Source organism: Frieseomelitta varia, unplaced genomic scaffold (genome assembly GCF_011392965.1).
Source record: "Frieseomelitta varia isolate USP_RPSP 00005682 unplaced genomic scaffold, Fvar_1.2 scaffold_264, whole genome shotgun sequence".
Classification (NCBI taxonomy): Eukaryota; Metazoa; Arthropoda; class Insecta; order Hymenoptera; family Apidae; genus Frieseomelitta; species Frieseomelitta varia.
Window position 1 is genome coordinate 149,586 of NW_025109995.1, and position 22,342 is coordinate 171,927.

The following is a 22,342-nucleotide window of genomic DNA, read 5'->3' on the forward strand; positions in this document are numbered from 1 at the left end:
TATTTTACTAGTAATTTTATCTAAAATAAACGTTATTTAACAAAAATATTATTTTATTCAACATCAAAAATATATTGCAAGTTGAATAGGTAGTAACATTTTATAGAAAGATATGAATGAAAACTGCGATACAATTTACCAAATACTTTAACAATTAACCAAATAAATATGTACTTAATGGCATATTTTTTATAACAATTTTTGTTTAAGATAAAAAGTGTTAAATTGCGACAGACTTTGCAATATTTCATTTAGATATTTCCAATGAAATTAAAAATCATGTGATAAACAATACTTCAGTTAATTTAATCAATGTCTCAAATGAAATCATTCATTTTCGTTAATTAATTTCAGATTTCCTCGATGGAGAATTGGTTAGTAACTGACATGAATGCAACTCGTGCCATTGTTCCTATTTTGGACACGGATAATGGTTGGCTCACGATCGCATCTTTCGATGTCGAATACGACAGTCCTTTCTGGTTAGCCCCGCGAATTTATTGCGGTAATCGACTCTCGTCTTATGGCAGCAATCTTACTTATTCTGTTAGCTGGGTCGTTATGCGCGGTGACACCAGTGGAAAACCGATTACAGGACCTAATGTTATTCTAATAGTAAGTATATTTCTCGCAACCTATTTTTTCTTTCTTTTTTCAATTTCTTACAATTAGATTTTTTTACAAAATCCTCATAATTTTAAATAAATTTAATAATAATGCAGAATAGCGTGCTATAGCTATCATAGGATATTTTATTTATTTTTTAAGTTTGCCATCTCAAATATCTCTATTATTTTTAGAGATATAAACAAATTTTATAAACAAAAGTTATTCGGTACCGAGAGATAGTGTAGTACAATACATAATATAGAAATAATGATTTTCATTTTTTTTAAATAGAATGATATGTTTTTTCATCCAATCAATACTTGACATTCTCTATTAAAAAATATTAATAATAATATTACTAATAATACTATGCTATAATAATAATATAATTAATATAATATAATAATTAATAATATATAAATAATAATTAAGTTAATATATAATAATATTAATAATAATATTATGCATATCGAAAAATTATTAGTTTAAAAGATATTTTAATTTTAATTTCGTAAAATTTATTGTATAAATAACGAGGAAAAACAAGAACAGTATTCTTGTATTTATAATTTTTGTCTTTCCTGCATAGATTTTATAAAATTAAGATAAGAGATATTTAAGGTGACAAATCTGAAATGGATGTGACATTCCATATCATACCAAGTATGAAATCGATTTTAATTATTAAATCTGATTACTAGATTTAATAGTGTGTATCTTCAACATGTTACGATAATTACAGGAAAACTGAAGGGTTTGAAAAAGTCCTAATTTGTAAAAAGTAAAAAATAAAAAGAAAAAAGCCATAAATGGTGGTTATTTAAGGGATGTTGTTTTTCACACATAATACTGAAAAAAGTCTATTAATTATATTTCGAAATAAAATAATAAAAAATTAGAAAAACGTGTTTGTAAAAGTTATTTTTGTTTTATATCTTTCAGTGATCACTTTGTATTTCATTGCCAGATCGTGATGTATTATGTCATTAGAAACAAGGGACGTTTTATGTTGTATGTTTGTAGATTGATATCTGAAAAATTTTTATTGTTTTAGACTGATATCTTTGAAAAATTTCGATATTTGAATTACTATAATCCGTTTCACGAACAAAGGCAATAGAAGTAAACGAATACACACGATAGGAACGTATTCAGAACCTTTAAGTACATTCGGAGTAGGATCGCAAAAGCTTCGAAAACAGTATTCGTATGAAAGATATTTTCGATCTTTGAAATGGGAGAATTGATTTGAAAATAGTTTTCCTTTAATTTTCGATTTGTAGAACAATAAACCTAAGAAATCCTGACAATGATTCATCAGAAACCGCTCACCAATTTCATAAATGATTATCTCACCAGCCAATAGTTGGTACCCACTGTTTCTATTACGCGAATGTTGGTTTCGAGAAAGTTATCTATTTTTATAAATTCACCAGTCGTTAATATTTACATGAATTGTTTATCTATTTATTGGTTACTGTTGACCATACGGACGATCTTACCATACCGGTCATTTGATTGTTTTTGTTTTTTCGGCATCTATTTTTTATCTATGTATGTATATTTTTTATTAGAATTTTCTCTCTTTCTCTGTTTTGATTGATTAATGAGTTTTCACTTATTCTTTATCTTATATTATTTATTCGTCTGTGTATATATACATATATATATATATAACATTTAGTATTTTGTTTTGCAATAAATGTTTTGTTAATTAATCTTTGATTATATTGATTATATTTCTTAGCACAAATAGAAGAACTGTTTTCGTATAAATATATGTGAAAAAGTATATTTAAAATGTAAAGTATCTCGCCATATCATGTTGATACAAAGAAATATATCGATGATAAGAATTATTAGTGTAATATACGAAGTATACAAAAAATAATTTTGTTATAAAGTAGATAATTATATTTATTAGATAAATAAATATTTCATTATATAAATATAACATTCAAGTATATTATATAATATTCTGTAACAATTCAAATTTGGTTATATTAACTTTTTTTTTAATATAATTATTCTCGACAGTACATTCACTACTTGCTAATAAAAAATCATGTCTTGTTCGTATTTGTAAAATATAAATTAGCAAAATATTTGCCAAATATTATTTAAATCGCATTTAATATTTATTTATACAATATTATTTAATTTATAATATTTATTAACACGTCAATATTTATTTTTACAATATTATTTAATTTATAATATTTATTAACATGTCAATATTTATTTATACAATATTATTTAATTTATAATATTTATTAACACGTCATTGAACGATATTTCTATTCCTATGAATATTTTAGAATGATTAAGTATGAATATCGATGATTTCATCATCGACGAAAGTTTTAAATATCATAAATAACTAGATCATATATTATTAAATGAATCGTGTGCTTTCATTTCACTTTTATATTGCAATTTTATAGAAATTAAATATTTCATTTGATAGGTAAAATATATAAATATCATGTGATGAACAATATGTTAATAAATGTTTGTAAGGTATCTATTATCGAGACTGTTGGACCATGCTTAGTGGTTCTCAATCTTTTTTCTCTCGCGAAATACTTTTACGTGCTTCAAAAATTTCAATAATCCAAACATAAAATAATCATGTTATATGTTATTAATAAAAAATATATTCATATATATACATAGTACTATTAGTAATAATTACATTTATTTAACAATAATGACAAGTTATATCTTTTTTTATTTTAATGAGAAATTTGGCGACACATTAATCATGTCACGGCACATTGTTAAAAATCGCTGTTCTAACGTATGATAATCGCGCCACCTGTTGTAAAGCAAAGACAATGTAGTGAGTTTAAATTTGCTGCTCGTCACTTTCCTCCTTCTTCTCTTTATAACTGCCGAACGAAATACACTTGTGATGGAACAGCATGAGTTATTATGAGTGAGTTGTTAAAGTGAACTATTTTATATCCTTTCTTCTTCGGTACTAATAGAGATTGCCAACATTCATTTTCCTAAATAATTCTTTAAAATACAAATGGTTATTTATTTATGTATATTTATATAATTGCAGATTTTTACGTACATAAAGAAATGAAACTTAAATATATCTATCACTTTAGATATTTTATGTTTTCGTCTATCACATGCATTCTGTGGGTTTTTTCAACTTCCAATTTTTCATGAATATACAAAAATTTGCAATCCACTTGTCAGACCACTCCTACGTCCTTTATAGGTTATTCGTTTCCCCACCGAGAGATAGATCGCGACGTTTAACATTTTTTTCTTTGTTTTTAAATTAATCTTCTTGTCTCGTTTCTTCACAGGGTAATAATGGTATGCGAATAGCTTACGGCGAAGAACAATATAATGGCCAGGAAGCCGAAATCACCGTGCCTCTACGCGAAAACGGCTGGTACCATGTACGCAGTGAGATTCAAGATATACCTACCAGGTTAAGAAGAACCGAATTTCGTGGAGATGCTGTTACCAGGACACAGATGGTGAAAGTTCTCGCGGATTTGAAATATCTCATGATAAGGGCACAATATCATTCCGAGCAAATCGAGGGCAGGTATGTGAACCAATTAGAAATTCAAGTAAAATAAAATTGCATATTGTGAATTTTTATTCGAATTCATATTTTTGAAAATATAATTTAGAAAATAGGATTTTGATAGAAAATTATTTTATGCATACAGATAGAATATTACTTTTTAGAGAATGTTACCAATTGCTATAAAATATTATTAATATTGTAGAATTGAATTATGTACATACAAAGCACTATACTTTGCAGGTGATAAATATTTTCTTATATTAATATAAATTTTTGTAAGATGCTTTGTTTTAGAGAAAATCGACTTTGAAAATTTATCAAGTGCACGAAAGATAAGTTTTAACCGAACGTATTCAAAGTCTATTTTCTTGAAAATTAAGATTTAAATAAAAAAATTTGCTATATTTTTTATTTATTTTCAAACGTAAAATAACTTTCTCTTAATTATTCCTTTTTGTCGTGTCTAGAATTCAAATAGCTCAATTCAATTCATATATTTAATAAATATTTTTCAAACTCGATTTTATATTTATAACTCTCTATTATATTCTATACTTTTTACTCATTTTTTCATAAAAAAATGTAACATTCGGCCGTATGTTGTGTGAGAGAATGTATAATAAATTAATATAGATTTATATTGGTCGTTTAATGAAGTTAAATATGAACTAAAATTTTAAAATTTGTTCAATTCGAATTCGGCTTATCATTATGTTAACTGTAAATAGTATACCAATGCTTAAACTGGATTACTTTTTAATCATTTAGATTAATTTAACTCTTTCTTTTCGATAATGAATGCAGTTATATAATAATTCTTATTATAATATATTCGCCTGTAAAAAAGAATTCAAGAATTAAAGATCCAAAATATTTTTAAAAATATATCATCTTGTCAGTCTATATTGAGATTATATGAAAATTAATTATATTAATAATTATATAATTATATTATTTTACATATTATAATGTAATAATATACCTATATACATACATTATATATATATACACTTACATATACATATGTCTATGTGTAAAAAAAGATAATAATTACTAGTATATTAAAAAAAGATGTTAATATAAAAACATTCTGATAAAATAATATGTTGATAATACACAAGAGGAATAAGAAAAACACACGTAATAAAATAAAAATATATAAAAAGAATGAAAAAATAATTAATTATAATCCTAGTTATTGGTAAAGTGTAAAACATTTAATACGAAGCCGTATTCTACAGTCAGTATTACATTTTATTCTATTCTATTTTATTGATAAAAGCAAATATCTAATTAATTGAAAATATAGATGTACATTTCAAACATACATTACGTAAAAAATCTAATATTACGACAAGACGTATATTCTAGATCAAAAATGCTTAACTCTAAGATCGTTGCAGTGGAGGGGATAGCGCTAGCGAGAGTAGGAGCAAGGGCTCGTCGACCAGTAAAGCATCTCTATTCTAGGTGATACGAATGTCATAAACATAAACTGACTTCAGGAGTTTAGCAAGCATATAAACTGTTACAGTTGCTACGTCGTGTCGTTAGGACGTATCGTTTCGAAACAAAGTAAATAAAACATTTTCGTAAAGTTCTGAGAACGTTCATTTTTTATTTTAATGTTTTGACTCATTGTCCAGCTAGGAGAATAACATACAGTCGAGCAAAAAATGATTGCCACATTTTTTTTGATCCACTGTACATAATACAAGTTTCATTTGAAGTTCAAAAATGTATATACATATATTGTATTTATATATTAAAATTAATTTATTTACTTAATGTTAGATATTTAATATAATATATATTATATACTATAATAATTTATAATTATAATTGTAATTTGTAATTTCTTTATAATTGATATATATTTAATATTATTTGTATAATATATGTATCTATTTTTGAACATTTAAAGTAAGACAACAATTAATACAGAATTGAAACTTTTATATAATCTTGTTGGATAGTAAATAACACCGGGTGATATAGATACGAGCGACACTACTGGAAAAGATGTACCGTGCGTGGCGCTTTCGTCTCATTGTCAGTAGTATTACCGAAACCGACAAGAGAGAGACACGTGCGAATTGTATATTGTAACCTAATATCTATTAATTATATTATAAGACATATAGAATATATATATTAAACTAGTTATATAAAACTACTTTCGGTGAATTCCATGGCATCCTAATTCGCCACAAACTTAAACATTTATTTAATATTTTATATTCAAATTCCGAGGGAATATCAGGAAACTTTGAAAATAACACATACGATATATAAAATATTCATATTCTATAATTGTTAACCTTTTTCTAAACAATTCGATCTTAAATCACAAAATAACATATTTGCAGGAAACCAAATAAATTTTGCACTATTTACTTTATACATGAACAATATTATTACGCAGAAGAAATTTTACAAATTTGATCAATCAATGGCATTTGTTGAATTCGAAGATTAATTATATTTTTTGTGTTTCAGCTTACACTCGGCAATTATATCAGTCGGAGAAATTTCATCCAATGGCGAGAGTAACAATTTGGTAGAGACATGTGAATGCCCCGAAGGATACACAGGACTTTCTTGCGAAAATTGTGCATGGGGCTACGTAAAATTGATCAAAAATGGGTCTGATCATCAGGATCATCACGTATGCGTGAAATGTGATTGTAACGGACACGCGAGTACTTGTGATCTCGTTCTTGGAGAATGCACAGTGAGTATTTTTGTATTTATTTTATAATTTATTGAAAAATCAATTATAATGAAGCACATTCATAAGAGAAATTTCTCATTTTTTGTCTAACTTTAGATATAATATAATAAAATATATAAATATGCAAGTAGAATTTGAAGTCTAATTTAAAATAAGAAACATAATTGAAAGATTTATGTAATATTATAATACATAAAAGATTATTTATCCTTCTAATAACAATTATTTGTGATGAATTTAGTTGGAGAAAAATATATACACGATTGATAATAAATTAACTAATTATGTAGAAATTAAAATTTATTCGATTTTAACATAAGAATCAGTATCTAAATTAATCTTTTTTTCATGGATAGATTAATCTTTTTTTATAATATTTTTTTTATATTTTTTATACATTCCCGGTAACTTTACCAAATAAGTCAAAGGACTTACATTTAATTCTATAATTAAGAAGTGCAATTGTAAATAAAACGGTATCAATAAAAAGCAGGTAGATTAATTTATTCATTAACATTCGATAATTTCAAATAAAAGATATGATAAAAATAAATTCAGAAGTATAGACATTGACCTAAGTTCGTTTATGTAGATCTCTTCTTTACCTTCAATGCAATAACCGTCTAATGGTAGTGAAGAAAGTGTATGGTAAATCTAAAGATTTATCGCAAGAGAAAAGATGTTATCTTTATCAACTATCAGTATCCAAAATATTAATTACTAAATTAATTTATTAATTTTTTCACAAGTTTTTAATTAACAATGAATTTAATCTAGTTTTTAATTAATTAAATTTGATATTTATTTAATATTTAATATTTATTTAAATTTAATATTTAATTTTTAATTAACGATTTAAAACAAGTGCGAGTTATTAAATATTTTGCTTTTCTTAATTTATTTATTTAAGTATTACTTAGTTGATAATTAAGGTATCATAAACTAACAATAATGTAAAATTTTATTAAAATAACTTTTATTAAAATTTATGTTATTATTAATAATAAAAATAATCTCTCTTCTGTTATTATGACATGTATTTATTTAAAACTTAATATTTTTTGTTCAATAGATCTGTGAGCATAATACAGTAGGCCCCAAATGTGATCGTTGCGCACCGGGTTTTTACGGTATCGCTCTCAAAGGCACACCAACTGATTGCAAAAGATGTGCCTGTCCACTTTTAATCGAGTCCAATAATTTTAGCCCAAATTGTCAACTGGATGATCCTACTGACATTGACAGTGGATATGTATGTACACAATGTCCAAAAGGCTACACTGGCGACCACTGTGAAAAGTAAGTAAATAAATAATAGGAAAAGGATACAAAATATAATAAGACAGATGTAATGAAATCTGATGTAAAAACACAGCAAATATATATATATCTTATAACAATTAATAGACGTGTTCATAAAAATATATCATTGAAAAAGATCGCAGTCTAATTCTTCTGAATTAAAAAATAAATTAGATACTTGCACAGTTTAATCGAAATGTTCTATTGATTTCACATAATTTAACAGTCTGAAGTTCAATACAAATTATTTAACATATTGGAATAGTTTTTTATAATTTTATAATTTCAACAACTTTGAAGTTTTAATAAAACTTTCTCAATTTCCATTAATAGTATGAAACTTAGAATGTTGCATACTGTTGTGACTGTTTTCTAAAAATTTTATTTATAAAACTTCATCAATACTACTCCCATTTGAATCAGATTAGATTCAATAATATATTTTCTTTTCTACGAATTTAGAAGCAAATTTTCTATCAGATTTTTCTTTTCTTAAAGAAATTCTAGAGATATTTTAGTGTTCAATAATTGAAGAGAAGTACATATTTACAAATATTTACAAATATCATTACATTTTTACTAAAGTATATTTATTGTGCAAGTGTGAAATAATTCTATTTCTTCTACTCAAATGATTTTGTCACTATCATTTAAAGAGTAGTATTAATAAAATTTTATAAAATTATAAAATTTTTTTTAAAATTACATTAAAATACACAACAAAATTTTAAACACATTACACATTAAAAACATTAAAATGTTTTAATGTAAAATTAATTAACATGAAATAGAAATGATAATAAAATTCAAATTTATTTCGAAAGCTGCGACGTAGGATTCTTTGGAAACCCTCTGGTACCCGGTGGTACGTGCGAGCCATGCTTTTGCGGCGGCGGCCCCTGCGATCAACAAACAGGGCGCTGCCTGGAGTGTCGCGGTAACACGGAAGGCTGGAAATGCGACAAATGTAAACCAGCTCATTACGGAAATCCTTTAGAACAGAACTGCTTGCGTGAGTATCATCTGTTACTTCTGGTTCGTTATTTCACCGACATTAGCACGCGATATCTCGTGGATATCGAACATTCTTTAAATCTTACATTTAATCATTAAATGTTCTCCAACATTTTACGTAACTTGCAACACGTATATTTAATAAGGAAGATCGTTGCTCAACTTTAAATAGCGTTCCTAATTATTAGAAATTGAATATGTTAAATATGTTAATGGTACTAATACAAGTTGAATGTTCAATGAGTCGATTGTAGATATTTATGTATTTTTATGAATGAAATATTATAACAAGAACTATTAAATATTGTAATAAGCTGTACTCATATATATTTTTAAATATTATATGTATTTTCTAGTTTTTTGGAATTTTAAATTGCCCAAAAATGTATAAACATCCGCAGTCTATCTATATGTTATTCACTGAGCTTAAATTAGAATTCTTCAATTTTATTGACTTCAATAAAATAATCAGCTTTTAATGTAATATAATTTAATAATATACATATAATTAATAATAATATAAAAAAGATTATATTAAAATGGATCAGGACAATTTATTAGAACTTGTATTATTATTTTTGTTACATATTTAAAATTTCAGTCTTTCATATTTTAACATATTTTTAAAAATAAACTATAGTGGTACTGAAAAATTATTAGAGTATCCAAATAAATGAATTTTTATTAAACACATATAAAAATATAGAATTGATATTTCCTCGACTATTCGTTTTATAATTATAGGATTGTGAAAATATAATTTCTTTTTTGCACAGTGCATATGTTTACAATATTTTAGCATTTTGTATAAAATTCTTCATTATAATATACTATATTTTTTTTATTGTTCTCTATATTACGCAGATATTCTCTATATTATATTTATTGAAATATATTTGTATACAATTTATCTTAAACGTAATTTTAAATATAATTATTTATAGTATAAATATTTCTATTATTTTAATTCTTATTTATCATGACATAGGTAATATTCGTATTACATGAATCGAAATCATCGTCTAGAAATTTTTTTTTACAAACCGCATTATTTTGTTTGAGTTTCATCAATTCTTATTATTCATTTCTATAATTTCTATAATATTCATTTCAAAAATATTCTATCGAAAGTTAAAGATAAAAAAGATTTTATTTTTTACAATTCTTTCCTCTTTCTCGCATTATTGCTGCAGATATAATTTGAATTTTCATTATGTGGGTATAATAATCTATGTATCACTAATATAATATTATGGAGAAACCATTGTCTTAACATTATAAATTATAATATTAACAAAATAAATTATAATATATACCCTCATGCATCGTATGATCTTGCTATTATATTCATATTTTTTTATTCATATAAAAAATTACAGTGGAAAGTTTTTGTTTATTTTTATGATAAACTAAATAGCAAAATATAGTAGGCAAAAATATATCAATAAAAGCTTTCCTGGGTAAAATCATGCTGGTTGAACATATTCTAACTCTCAGAAAAATGTTATATGCAATATGTATATAATGATGACTTATCGTATATATACAAGAAGAATCTGCTCACCTTGATTTTACTAAAGATAATCAATTGTAGTTTGTATATTTTTATATGTCGAGATTCACTTTTAAGGACAGTAAGTTTTTGAAACAATGTTTCATTCGCTTTCAATGCATAATTAAAATTTCAAAGCATAAATATTGGAAATATTAATTTAATAATAAATCAATATATAATTAAAGTTAGAAAGCTTAACTTTTTAAGCTTACACGCACGTCAACGTAGCTGCATTAATTGTGACGATTGTAAAATCTTTGTAAACAAGTGAACAAGTATTCTTATTTTTTGGGAACTTCTGATCTATTTTTATCAATTTTCCTATACGAATCGCCATTCCATAAGATTCTATGCTCTTGAACGGGGAATCTGAACTGGAAAATCTCATGTTTGCAGCTTGCAACTGCGATCCTCTGGGCAGCAGTTCCACCGAGTGCGATGAGAAGAGCGGTCAGTGTCCTTGCAAGCCTTTGTTCGAGGGTCGTGACTGCTCCTCTTGCATCGAAGGTTACGGGAACGTGACTGCAGGTTGCCGGGAATGCGACTGCGACGTGGGTGCCCTCGACGAGGTCTGCGATCCCGTAACTGGTGAATGCAGGTGCGCGGAAGGTGCCCTTGGCTTCCGGTGTGATCACTGTGACATCGACCATTACGGATTATCCGCGGAAGGCTGCACAGGTGAGTACTGTTTCTAATATTTTTCTGCATGGAGGTGATTTTATTGTCGTATAATGATAACTTAATATGGAGGTGTATAAGGTAAGTGATGGTTCAAAACTAGAAGCAATTTGTGTATAAATCTATTTATCAACGAAATGAAAGGTAATCTGAGAAATTAAATTTAATATTTCAATGAGAAACCTTGCTATTTAATGTTTATTTGATTCGGTAGTATTGTTTATACAGAATTGCGTTTTAAAAAATTTACAATTATAACAAATTATTCCTTGATTCTTTAAAATCAAAATTTTATTTATTTACGTAAGAAAAATTTTGAGCTTGTTATTATTGGGATTTCTTTCAGCCTTAAGGTAGAATTGATGAATCTTTATTTCAGCCTATCGGCCTAGAAATAGACCTCAGTACTTACATTATTCTTTACATTTCGTTTTAATTCCCTTTTAAATTCTATTTACGGTAGAATTTAAGAATATAAACTGGTTAAAAAGAACTAGAAATTAAATTTTGTATTACACACAAATATATATATTAGTGACGAATCAGTTTTTCCAATCATAATATAAAATTGCATAATAATATAAAGCGAGAAATATTCGTACAAAAATCTTCCAACTGCCAACATTGAATGATTCATACCTTTCTGTAAATTTCAAATTTGTTATCACTGAGAATACTTAATTAATTATTCTTAATTATTTTAAAGTAAATATTTTTAAATTTATATTGTAAAATATATTAGTAAATATATATATTATAAATATATTAGTATGTTATATAAATATATTAGTATATTATAATATATATTATAAATATATTAGTAAATATATATGTATATTATAAATATATTAGTATGAATATATTTGTGTGTTACTGTACACACTGTCTATTAACTGTATGTTTGTCCTAAAAGTGTTTATTCTAAAATTTAAAAATTCCAAAATTTCTAAAATTTCTACTTCTAAAACTTCCAAAATTTTAAAAAAAATTATCAAAATTTCAAAATTTTACAAAATGGTCGCGAATCTTTGCTTTCACGTCGGCCATCGTCAAAATGTTAAATCGTCGTCAGAAACTTGTCTTCATCCAGCTGAATCTCTTGGCCTGCGCTACTGCGCTTGCAGAAATCGTGTAGCGTAACGTAGCACGCGCAACAGGTAGCGAGAGAAACGAAGCGTAGGTTACCGATGGTTGGAAGCATCGTGGTTTCGTTGCTGTGGAACGCGAGCAAGAGTAATGCATAACGCCCGTGCTTGTTTCAACTAAGCCGCGGATGTTTATCTCGAAGCTCCCTTAAGTACGGGGTACTTATCCAGCACGGACAGCAGTCATGAGTCGAGGATGTTACTTGAGATTTACAAGAGTCGAACCACCCTTGCCCGTGGAACTGCTTCTGACATGTAATCTGTTTAGCTTAGTTTTAATTTACGATCACGATTTCCGTGCACCATCGTTTCATCTTGCACGTTTTTCACCAGTTACTATCTCGTGTTTGGAATTCTTTGTTAAAGAAGAAAAATGGTGTGGTTGCACAGTTTTGGATATATTTTATTTTACAGGGATATATATTTATTATAGATTTGAGATAAAAATAGATGTCCGGTTCATTCTGTCTTTTTTCCAAATTTTATAACGATATTCAAGATATTATATAACGATAAGTATATTTAAGATATAATATAAGAAATTATATAACGTATAAGAATTTATATAACGATACGTATAAGAAATTATATAACGATACGTATATTTAAGATATAAACAACAATAAATAACGCGTTCTAAATTAATAATATTCGTATACTGTATTTCATTTATCAAATGAAAATAAAAATACGAAATCTAAATGAAAGACAAGATAGTGAGTGTATCCTTGGAACTTCTTTTCATAGTTCCAATATTAAAAAAACAGATTTTGATCATTTTGATCTAAATAATTGCAAATAAAACGTCGCGTAATTACAATTTAATAGCTTAATATTCTATATAAAATAAAATATTTACAATCTTTCAATATTCTCCCCAGTGTCTGAAACATAAAACAGAAAGAATTTATTGTTTCGTATTGCCGCAACTTACCTACAGCAAGAAAGTGCGAAATCGAATCTTTATTTACGATTAATTAAACAGCGGTCAAGATATCATATTTCACAACTATGTCGAGATATGGTGTACCATATGTGAATTTCTAGCTTGCTTCAAGTCATTCCACTCGATCCACGAGTTGTCTGAAATGTTAATTGCTTTCATACGACCACAATGGTATATTTGGTAATTTCATTCTTTCTCGCGTAGTATGCGTTAATCTAAACTGTTTTATTCTAATGTTTTTAATTGCGTTGTTCCATATAGAAAATGCCTGAATTTCATTCAGTGTTTATTGTCGAATAATTTGAATTCCTTGCCAGTTCTTCAATTCAATCGATTGATCAATTGTTATTACATCGTTTTTTAATATTTATAATATCATTAAATTCTAAAACGAGACTGTGTCTAAATTGGTCTAGACTGGTTAAAAAGAACTAGAAATTAAATTTATTACTATATATATATATATATATATATATATATATATATATCTTGCTGAACCAGTTTATATTCTTAAATTTTACTTTTTAATATTAAGACAATGAAAAAAAAATTGAATATATATATATATATATATATATATATATATACACATTGAATATATATATATATATATATATATATATATATATATACACACATATATCAGGTTCTGTGACTGGAAAAATTTATTCGGCAAATAAATATATATAAAATGTAGGAAATATATATATATATATTATATATTATATATTATATATATATATTTGTTTCTATATATTATATATATATTTCTTATATTTTATATATATCTATTTGCCGAATCAATTTTTCCAGTCATAATATAAAATTGCATAATAATATAAAGCAAGAAATATTTGTACAAAAATCCTTCAACTGTCAACATTGAATGATTCATATCTTTCTATAGTAAGTTTCAAATTTGTTATCACTGAGAATACTAATTAATTATCCTTAATTATTTTAAAGTAAATATTATAATATATATTTAGTTTATATTGTAAAACAACACTGATGTCTTTCAGTGTCATTAAAAAAAGAACCTGTTTCGCTACTAGAACTTAATATTTAGGAAAAAAGTAAAATTATGTAAAATGAAAAAATTTACTTCAACTTACGTTCAACTTCAATCATTTCGTCATTTGTTTTCTTTGAAAAGAAAGAATTTTCTTTGATTTTTAATTTTCGAAAAAGTTTCGGATCAATATAAATAGAAATTATTATCATAAATAGAAATTTTATATTTTACACGTTATAATTTATTCATTAAAAGTCAAATAAAGCTGAATAACAATGAGGAATGAATTTATTAAAAGATCGCATTCTAAAGAACTTATGTTTGTATTTTATAATAGGTAATATTTATTATAATTCATTTTCTTTAATATGTGTATCACATTTTTGAACAACTATCGTTTTTTAGTCTTTAGTATAGTTTTCTTCTGTATAGAAGACTTTGGTGTAGTTTTCTTAAATTATTTTCAAAATTGAGGTTGTAGAATCTATTTTGGCAAATATCTTGGGAATTATTGAAGATATAGCTATTGTGTAAATTGATGAAATTAGTATTTTTTAACGACAAATTTAATGATGAACATCATTTTGCAAAAAGTTATTTGTCTAAACATTGTAATTTTTTTGGTTTTTCCAGATAAATGTTAATACATTTTCTTGAATATTTGCCTATGAAAATTATATGTTCAAACACAAATTACGGATCAATTGGAATCTTAATTTTTGCACTACAAAAAAACTTAAAATTATAATCAAAATTATATTCAAAACTTTTTCACCGGATGTAGAAAACAGGTTGTATACTTGAATTGTTCTTTGTTCATAAATATGTAGTGTTTCTGAAAAAAAACTGATTTTCTTCTTAGACACTTATCACTGCTTTTAAATAAAGAGACACAATTAATCATTCAATATAAATGTCACTTCACAGTAGAAGAAGTGATTGAAACATAGATGTTTCTTATGAGCATTTTAAGGCAACAACTTCATCACGATCAAAACAGTTTATAATCTCAAATTACAAATTTATGAAACAAAACTTTACTATAATTTTCGAATTATTGTAACCACATATAAATTCATTTTGTTTTTACTTTTAAATGTACGGGACGTGTTTCTCTGACTTTGGTCTTATAGTCAAATCCAAAAAAGAACAAATGTCATAAACGTGATGCGAGGGACGTATTCCTGGATAGTACCAAGGTAATTGCGAAATTATTATTTTATAGGAAAATTGCCCAACGGTACATTTTGGTCGAAAATAATCTTATATCTTGACCGCTTGTCTAAGGGTCTACTTGTGCAGTAGTTCTATCCGTACCTTTTCTCGTCCATCGACATACATATATCAATGAGTCAAGAAGTAGTGAAGAATAGTCCGGTTCGGTTTTAGAGCGTATTTCTGTACTCTTACGAATACATCTGGGACGTCCGCTGCTTCATCGACACACTCGCAACGATTACCCTTATCACGTACTCCCAAATAAAGATTTGTAATAATTTAGAGAAGGATAGGAACATTTTTTTAAATGTTTTATTTAACAAGAAATTAAACGAAAAATTTCTATAGAAATACAATGTTTGACTTTTTGTTATCGCGAGACAAGATCGGTAATTCCTTGCCATATAAAATCAAACCCATAGATGCAATAAAATGCAAAATATAGTAAAGGGAGAATGGACATTTTTTTAAATGTTTTATTTAAGAAATTAAACGAAAAATGGGCATTTCTATAGAAATACAATGTTATCGCGAGACAAGATCGGTAATTCCTTGCCATATAAAATCAAACCCATAGATGCAATAAAATGCAAAATATAGTAAAGGGAGAATGGACATTTTTTTAAATGTTTTATTTAAGAAATTAAACGAAAAATGGGCATTTCTATAGAAATACAATGTTATCGCGAGACAAGATCGGTAATTCCTTGCCATATAAAATCAAACCCATAGATGCAATAAAATGCAAAATATAGTAAAGGAAGAATGGACATTTTTTTAAATGTTTTATTCAACAAGAAATTAAACGAAAATAGGGCATTTCTATAGAAATACCACGTTTAATTTTTTGTTTTTTCTATCCAATTATCGCGATACGAGATCGGAAATTTCTCACCATATAAAGTCAAATCCATAGATGCAATAAAATGCAAAATATAATAAAAGGAGAATGGACTTTTTTTTTGAGAAATGCCCATATTTCTAAGAACCCTTCAATTTAAAGTTGTTACTTTTTAACATATTGTACGTCACTCGAAATTAGCAGGCTGAAACACTATTACGTTACCAGCAGGAGTAACACGCTGCAAAAATGTTACTCAACCGTTTCGTGTTCGCGGAAATGATCGAAACTTCTGCTCGTATTGTGCTCTCTGCTATACAAGAGTCAATATACTGCCTGAAGCGTAGATTCGATCATGCCTACCGTAATGTTTCGTGCATGCGAGCGGTGGTCAGCAGATAACGGAGGATCGTTTCCACAAAGCATTGGGTCCCCGGGGCTTGTTCGATGTCCAAGCTATGATTCGGAGACTGGAACGAACTTTACAAGTGGACGCGAGTTCGCATTTCACGATGCAATAGCGAACAGAATCCGATAGTCGTGTCGTTCTAGAGATCGTTCCGCCATTATTGACATTTCGAAAGTCATGGAACATGTCTGTAAACGAATTTCTTTTCTTCTTTTTTTAATTGAATCAATACTGCGAGAATGTCGTTGAAATTGTTGTTTATCGTTGAAAGTACGATGTAATGGTGACATCAAGCAATCGTAATTCGAAAAGTTATTAGTATAACATTGTGAATAAATGATTAATGTAAATAACGATTCCAGAAAGAATAATGAAATATTTAAATTTCCTAAGAGAAATATAGATAGATAAAAATTCATTATAAAATTCATATGAGTAGAAATCAAATTATATAAAATATAAAAATTCAAAAAATCTCAATTTTTTTAAATGCCATTATACGCCATTACAAGAAATTTAAATTGTTTGAATTGTTTGCTCTAACTCGTAATAAGACCAAAACATCATTTAAATTTATTAAATTTGCGAGCAACATGCTCTGTGTCATGCTTATCGTTAAAATCTGTGTTTCTCAATTAAATGTTTGAGAAATTAACATTTCTCCTCGACAGCACGACACGAACGCGAAGGTGGCATACCGTTGAATCGCACTTCTAATCTCCACCCAGTTTTTCGAGGGCCACTCCCAACGTACGAATCTTGCTCGACTCGAAACTCGAGCTGTGAAACCTATCTAACTACAATGTCACTCGTGAGGGGGTCGACGATTATCTTAGAAGTCAACCTCGATAGCTAGTTTGACGTTTTCGCGGTTCTCGAGTTACCATTCAGATCGACTAGAAACAAAATGAAATTCACCTATGTTTGATCTTGATCGAGGATTTGAGTTACTTAATAATTACAAAAACGCTACTCGCAAAATTGAATATAAATATATATATATATATATATATATATATATATATATATATATATGTATGTATGGGGTTCTATAACTGGAAAAATTGATTCGTTACTAAGAAATATATATATATAAAATATATTTCTTAATACCGAATCAGAAATATTATATATATATATGAAACATTATAAAAAAATTAATTCAATTTAATTTTAATTATTTATGGGCGAAGCCCTTTGTTTATATAGAATGTGTATATAATGATCAAGAAAATAATATTATAAAAAAATAAAAAAATAAAAAAATAAAATATAAAATATGACAAGATAATAAATATTAATATTAATGAAAAGAATATATACACATAGTTTGTATATAGAATGATCGAGAATATAATGTTAGCGAAAATAATACATGACAAAACAATAAATACAAAAATGGCAATACAAGATAAGAAAGACTACAAGAAAAATTCGATTCATTTTAATTTCACTTTGCGATTAAGGAGAAAAATTTTGATGTAATGTATTTAATAATATTTTAATTCTCAAATGATATCGTTGGATTATAAATGAATGTGGTAATTTAAATTGCATTTCTAAAGTTTAGAATTCTAGAATTTCAAATTTCTAAATTTACAAACCTTCGGATTTCGGAATTTTTGAATTTTGAAATTTCCTAATTCCGAAGTTCCTAATTTTATGAATTTTTAAATTCCTCCAAATTTCTAAATTTCTAAATTTCTAAATTCTTAAATTATTAAATTTGTAAATTCTCGTGTTTCTACATTTTTAAAATCCTAAATGCATTTTAAAATTCTCAATTTCAAAATTTTTAGATGTCTAAATTTTTAAAAGCCTTTCTAAATTCCTACATTCTTGATTTTCTAAAATCTTAAATACTTGAATTCCTAAATTCTTCAATTCTTACATTTCTTAACTTTTAAATTTCCAAGTGCCTCCACTTTCTAATTTCTAAATTCACATATTTTCAAATTTCCAAATAAATAAATATCAATTCTCTGCTTAATTTTGTGATTGATTAACCAAGACTTTTGAATGGGGATGTATAATATTAACGAAAAAAATAATTTAAAGTAGCTGATATGGTTCACTCTATATATTTCAATTATTCTTTATTTTAAAACTTTGATTTTAGAAAAATGATTGATTTAAAAAGTGAAGTTCCTCGAAAAAAAAACTCAGCATTTGCCGTAAATAGCGTTGTTAAATCACCTAAAGGATGAGGTGAGTGGTCTAAGGACCAAACGAGCCTTAGTAATACGAGATGGAGTATTAAAATTAATGAAAGACCAGATATCCGGGTTGTTACATTTACATAATGCTCCCAGGAGACTAGAAGAGAATTTTCATTTTTCTAAGCATACTGTGACAAAATAAGAAATATAGTTATATAAGATCATGTCCTTATCCATATTGCGTTTATTTTACTGGTGATCACGGATGATCACTCTGGCCTCTTGGTGCACTCAATCACTCTTGATAACTGTGTTTGAATATTTTCTCACAAGTATAAGAAAATAACTGTGTGTATCTACGATGTTGACAGTTAATGCGTCAGTTTTAAACAAATTTTTGTCACAGTTTCGTCAAAATCTGACCCTCGAGTGTACTAACGCGTTACATTTTATAAGATTGTATAAGAATCTGTACTCTTTTCTGAAGAGAAAAAAAAATAGAAGAAATTGAAAGCGGAAAGACGATCAAAAATTTTGGTGGCTACCACGTAAAATACGAGATGGGTATTTTTGACGATTTTTAAAATGTACTAGAGTTTTGATTATTAATTTTAATAACTTCTTTATATTATTACAAACATTATATCGTTACTGCGTTATTTTATTTTTTTTAAAAAGAATTTCAGTAAGAATTTACTTTGATGATTTTCTACTATCCTCTGAATGAGGAACTGTGGCAACTTCATCTGTTAATCGTTGTTTTAAATCTTAAATATTGATCAGAACGGAGATGTATATTTTGTTCTTAAATAGATAAATCAGGCATAAGAAAGAAAATAAAGGAAAAATAGTTCCAAAAGTTCAAGAAACAGTTCAGGCAACACTCGTTATTTTCCTCGTGGTGTACGAAATCGTATCATCATGTTGGAATTTTTGGAATATAACATTGTGAATATAAAATTAAGTATTATTTCAAAATAACTTCATTTATGTTATATAACATTGGTATTTATATTCTTTCATTTATATACATACGATAGGAAATCTACGTATTTTTAATATTTACACTAGGAATTTTTAATTTATTTTTACTGTAAATTACGAACAAAAATGCATTGACAGAAATTTTCCTGAGTAAATGAAGAAATTATTATCAAAAGAGTTAAAGAGACATTCTTCCTTTGTGTCGCTTAAGTACCAATCACGTATTGTTAGTATATTAAATTATAAATAAATTGTGTTCATTCCATTCACTGAATTTCTATTTCTTCTATCAAAAAATAAGCACTCATATCACTGTCGAATGAGATTACAAAAATTCGACGATTTATTCTATTTATTCGCTTGTTGATCCCAGCACGATCTGGTTCTCATCAGCGAGCGTGGGCAGCTATCATCAGCAGTCTGGTCGTTATATATCCTTGATCGTGGTATATCTTATCGTGCTCGCGTCGGCAGAAAGATCGAACTGTCAGGAAAAAGTGCAAGGCACGTGAGATTATCGACGGATAGCCAGATTCTACGTGTGGAACTGAACAAAAAAAAAACGAAACGACGTCATTTCCAAGAAAAGAAGGCAGGCAATCACTGAAAAATTTAAAACAATGTGTTGGTAAACGAAATATATATTTTAACTTTTCTAGGTCTTCTGGTACATATGTATGTGTACCAACACTGTTCTCTGAAAGACTAAAACTTTATTTTTAATTGCAAAGCGGTACGAATACGTACCATCTAGTCTTTTAACGTATGCATAATCTTACATTTGAATTTTTTAAGGTGTTTAAAATATTTGTAGTTTAATGTAAAAATTGAAGATAATTCAGGTATTCATCTAAAGAGTTGAAATTATGTGTAATCATCTAAATAATATTTAGTACAATTATACAATAAATATAAAGAGTGCAACAATAACTCTGATTACTTTGAATATTACCATAGTTTCTGAAGATATGAAAAGATTTTGTTAAAATTATTCATTGCAAAAGGAGTTTTTTTTATCGAAGTCACCAACAGGAATAGAAAATTAAAATAGTTAATTAAAATAGGAGATGATCTTGGAAAAAGATTATTATTGCCATCTTGTACCTTCTGTACTAAATAACATTTTATTAATGAAATATTTTCATATTCAGATGCGAAGATATACACTTATGTAACAAATGTTATTTTTGATAACTATCTATCTAATTTTAAGATATATTTTTTATTTATTAACTCGTCGTTTTAAGCTTTTTGGCGATATGACGCGTTTAAAGAATATAATACAGTCACATCAATCACATAAATCACTCTTTATCTGATAAATGAATAAGATTTCCACAATTAATCTAGAAGATCATATTTCTTCAATTTCGTTGCAACTAACAATAAATAGTATGTTTAACGCAAAAAGAATTTACTAAAATATGACATATTATAAGATTTTATTTAAAAAAAAGAACTAATGGAATATATGAAAGATATATAGTTAAAAATATATAAAATATATATAAGTAAAAGAATATATAAAAAAATATATAGTTAATTCCGTAATAAATCAATTTTGTTTATGAATAACGATATCATAATACATAGTTAACGATTAAAACAGGAAAAGAAAATGATGAAAATGTACCTTTTTACGTCAGTATTTAGAAAAAGCATTTATGCATCTGAAGCACAAATTACTTATCTTAAACAATTCAGAAGCTACTATATCATTACTATATATCATTGAAAGTTGAAATAAAGTCACAATTTTTGAAATTTTTCTTCGTACACGTACGAGTATACGTTGCAGGTATTACTATTCTTTTCAAAAAATTTTAAACATTACCGAATATTTTCATTAACATCACGTTAAAATGAAGGTTAATTTCAATTTAAGCTCTCATTATTTTTTTCATCCCTTTAGTCTACGACTTTATAAAAATTTTCAAAAGATCAAAGCATTGTTTGGTCTTTGATGAACAACGAATTGTTTTGTCATCCGAAAATTCCATTGGCTAAACATTTTTGTCTCCGAGAACGGCAGACTCTAGATAATCAACAAAACTACACTATTTTATAAAAGTCTAATCAATTTAGCCCGAATCGATCCCGTTTAGTAGATGATTTTCAGTAGAAGCGCCGCTTAAAGCCGTCAGTAAGTCATTTCTTACGAACGCGCGGTGTTC

The 22,342-nt window shown here is 26.7% G+C and overlaps 1 protein-coding gene across 1 annotated transcript in view; it reads left to right on the forward strand.

Annotated features, from left to right (window-relative positions):
* The window catches only part of LOC122528831 (laminin subunit alpha-1), a 370,357-nt gene that overhangs the window by 126,700 nt on the left and 221,315 nt on the right, over window positions 1-22,342 (forward strand). Inside the window, exons 8-13 of the mRNA XM_043654368.1 lie at window positions 355-615; window positions 3,936-4,183; window positions 6,668-6,902; window positions 7,975-8,201; window positions 9,029-9,216; window positions 11,170-11,451. Coding sequence (XP_043510303.1) covers window positions 355-615; window positions 3,936-4,183; window positions 6,668-6,902; window positions 7,975-8,201; window positions 9,029-9,216; window positions 11,170-11,451 — 1,441 coding nt within the window. The remainder of the gene's footprint in view (window positions 1-354; window positions 616-3,935; window positions 4,184-6,667; window positions 6,903-7,974; window positions 8,202-9,028; window positions 9,217-11,169; window positions 11,452-22,342) is intronic.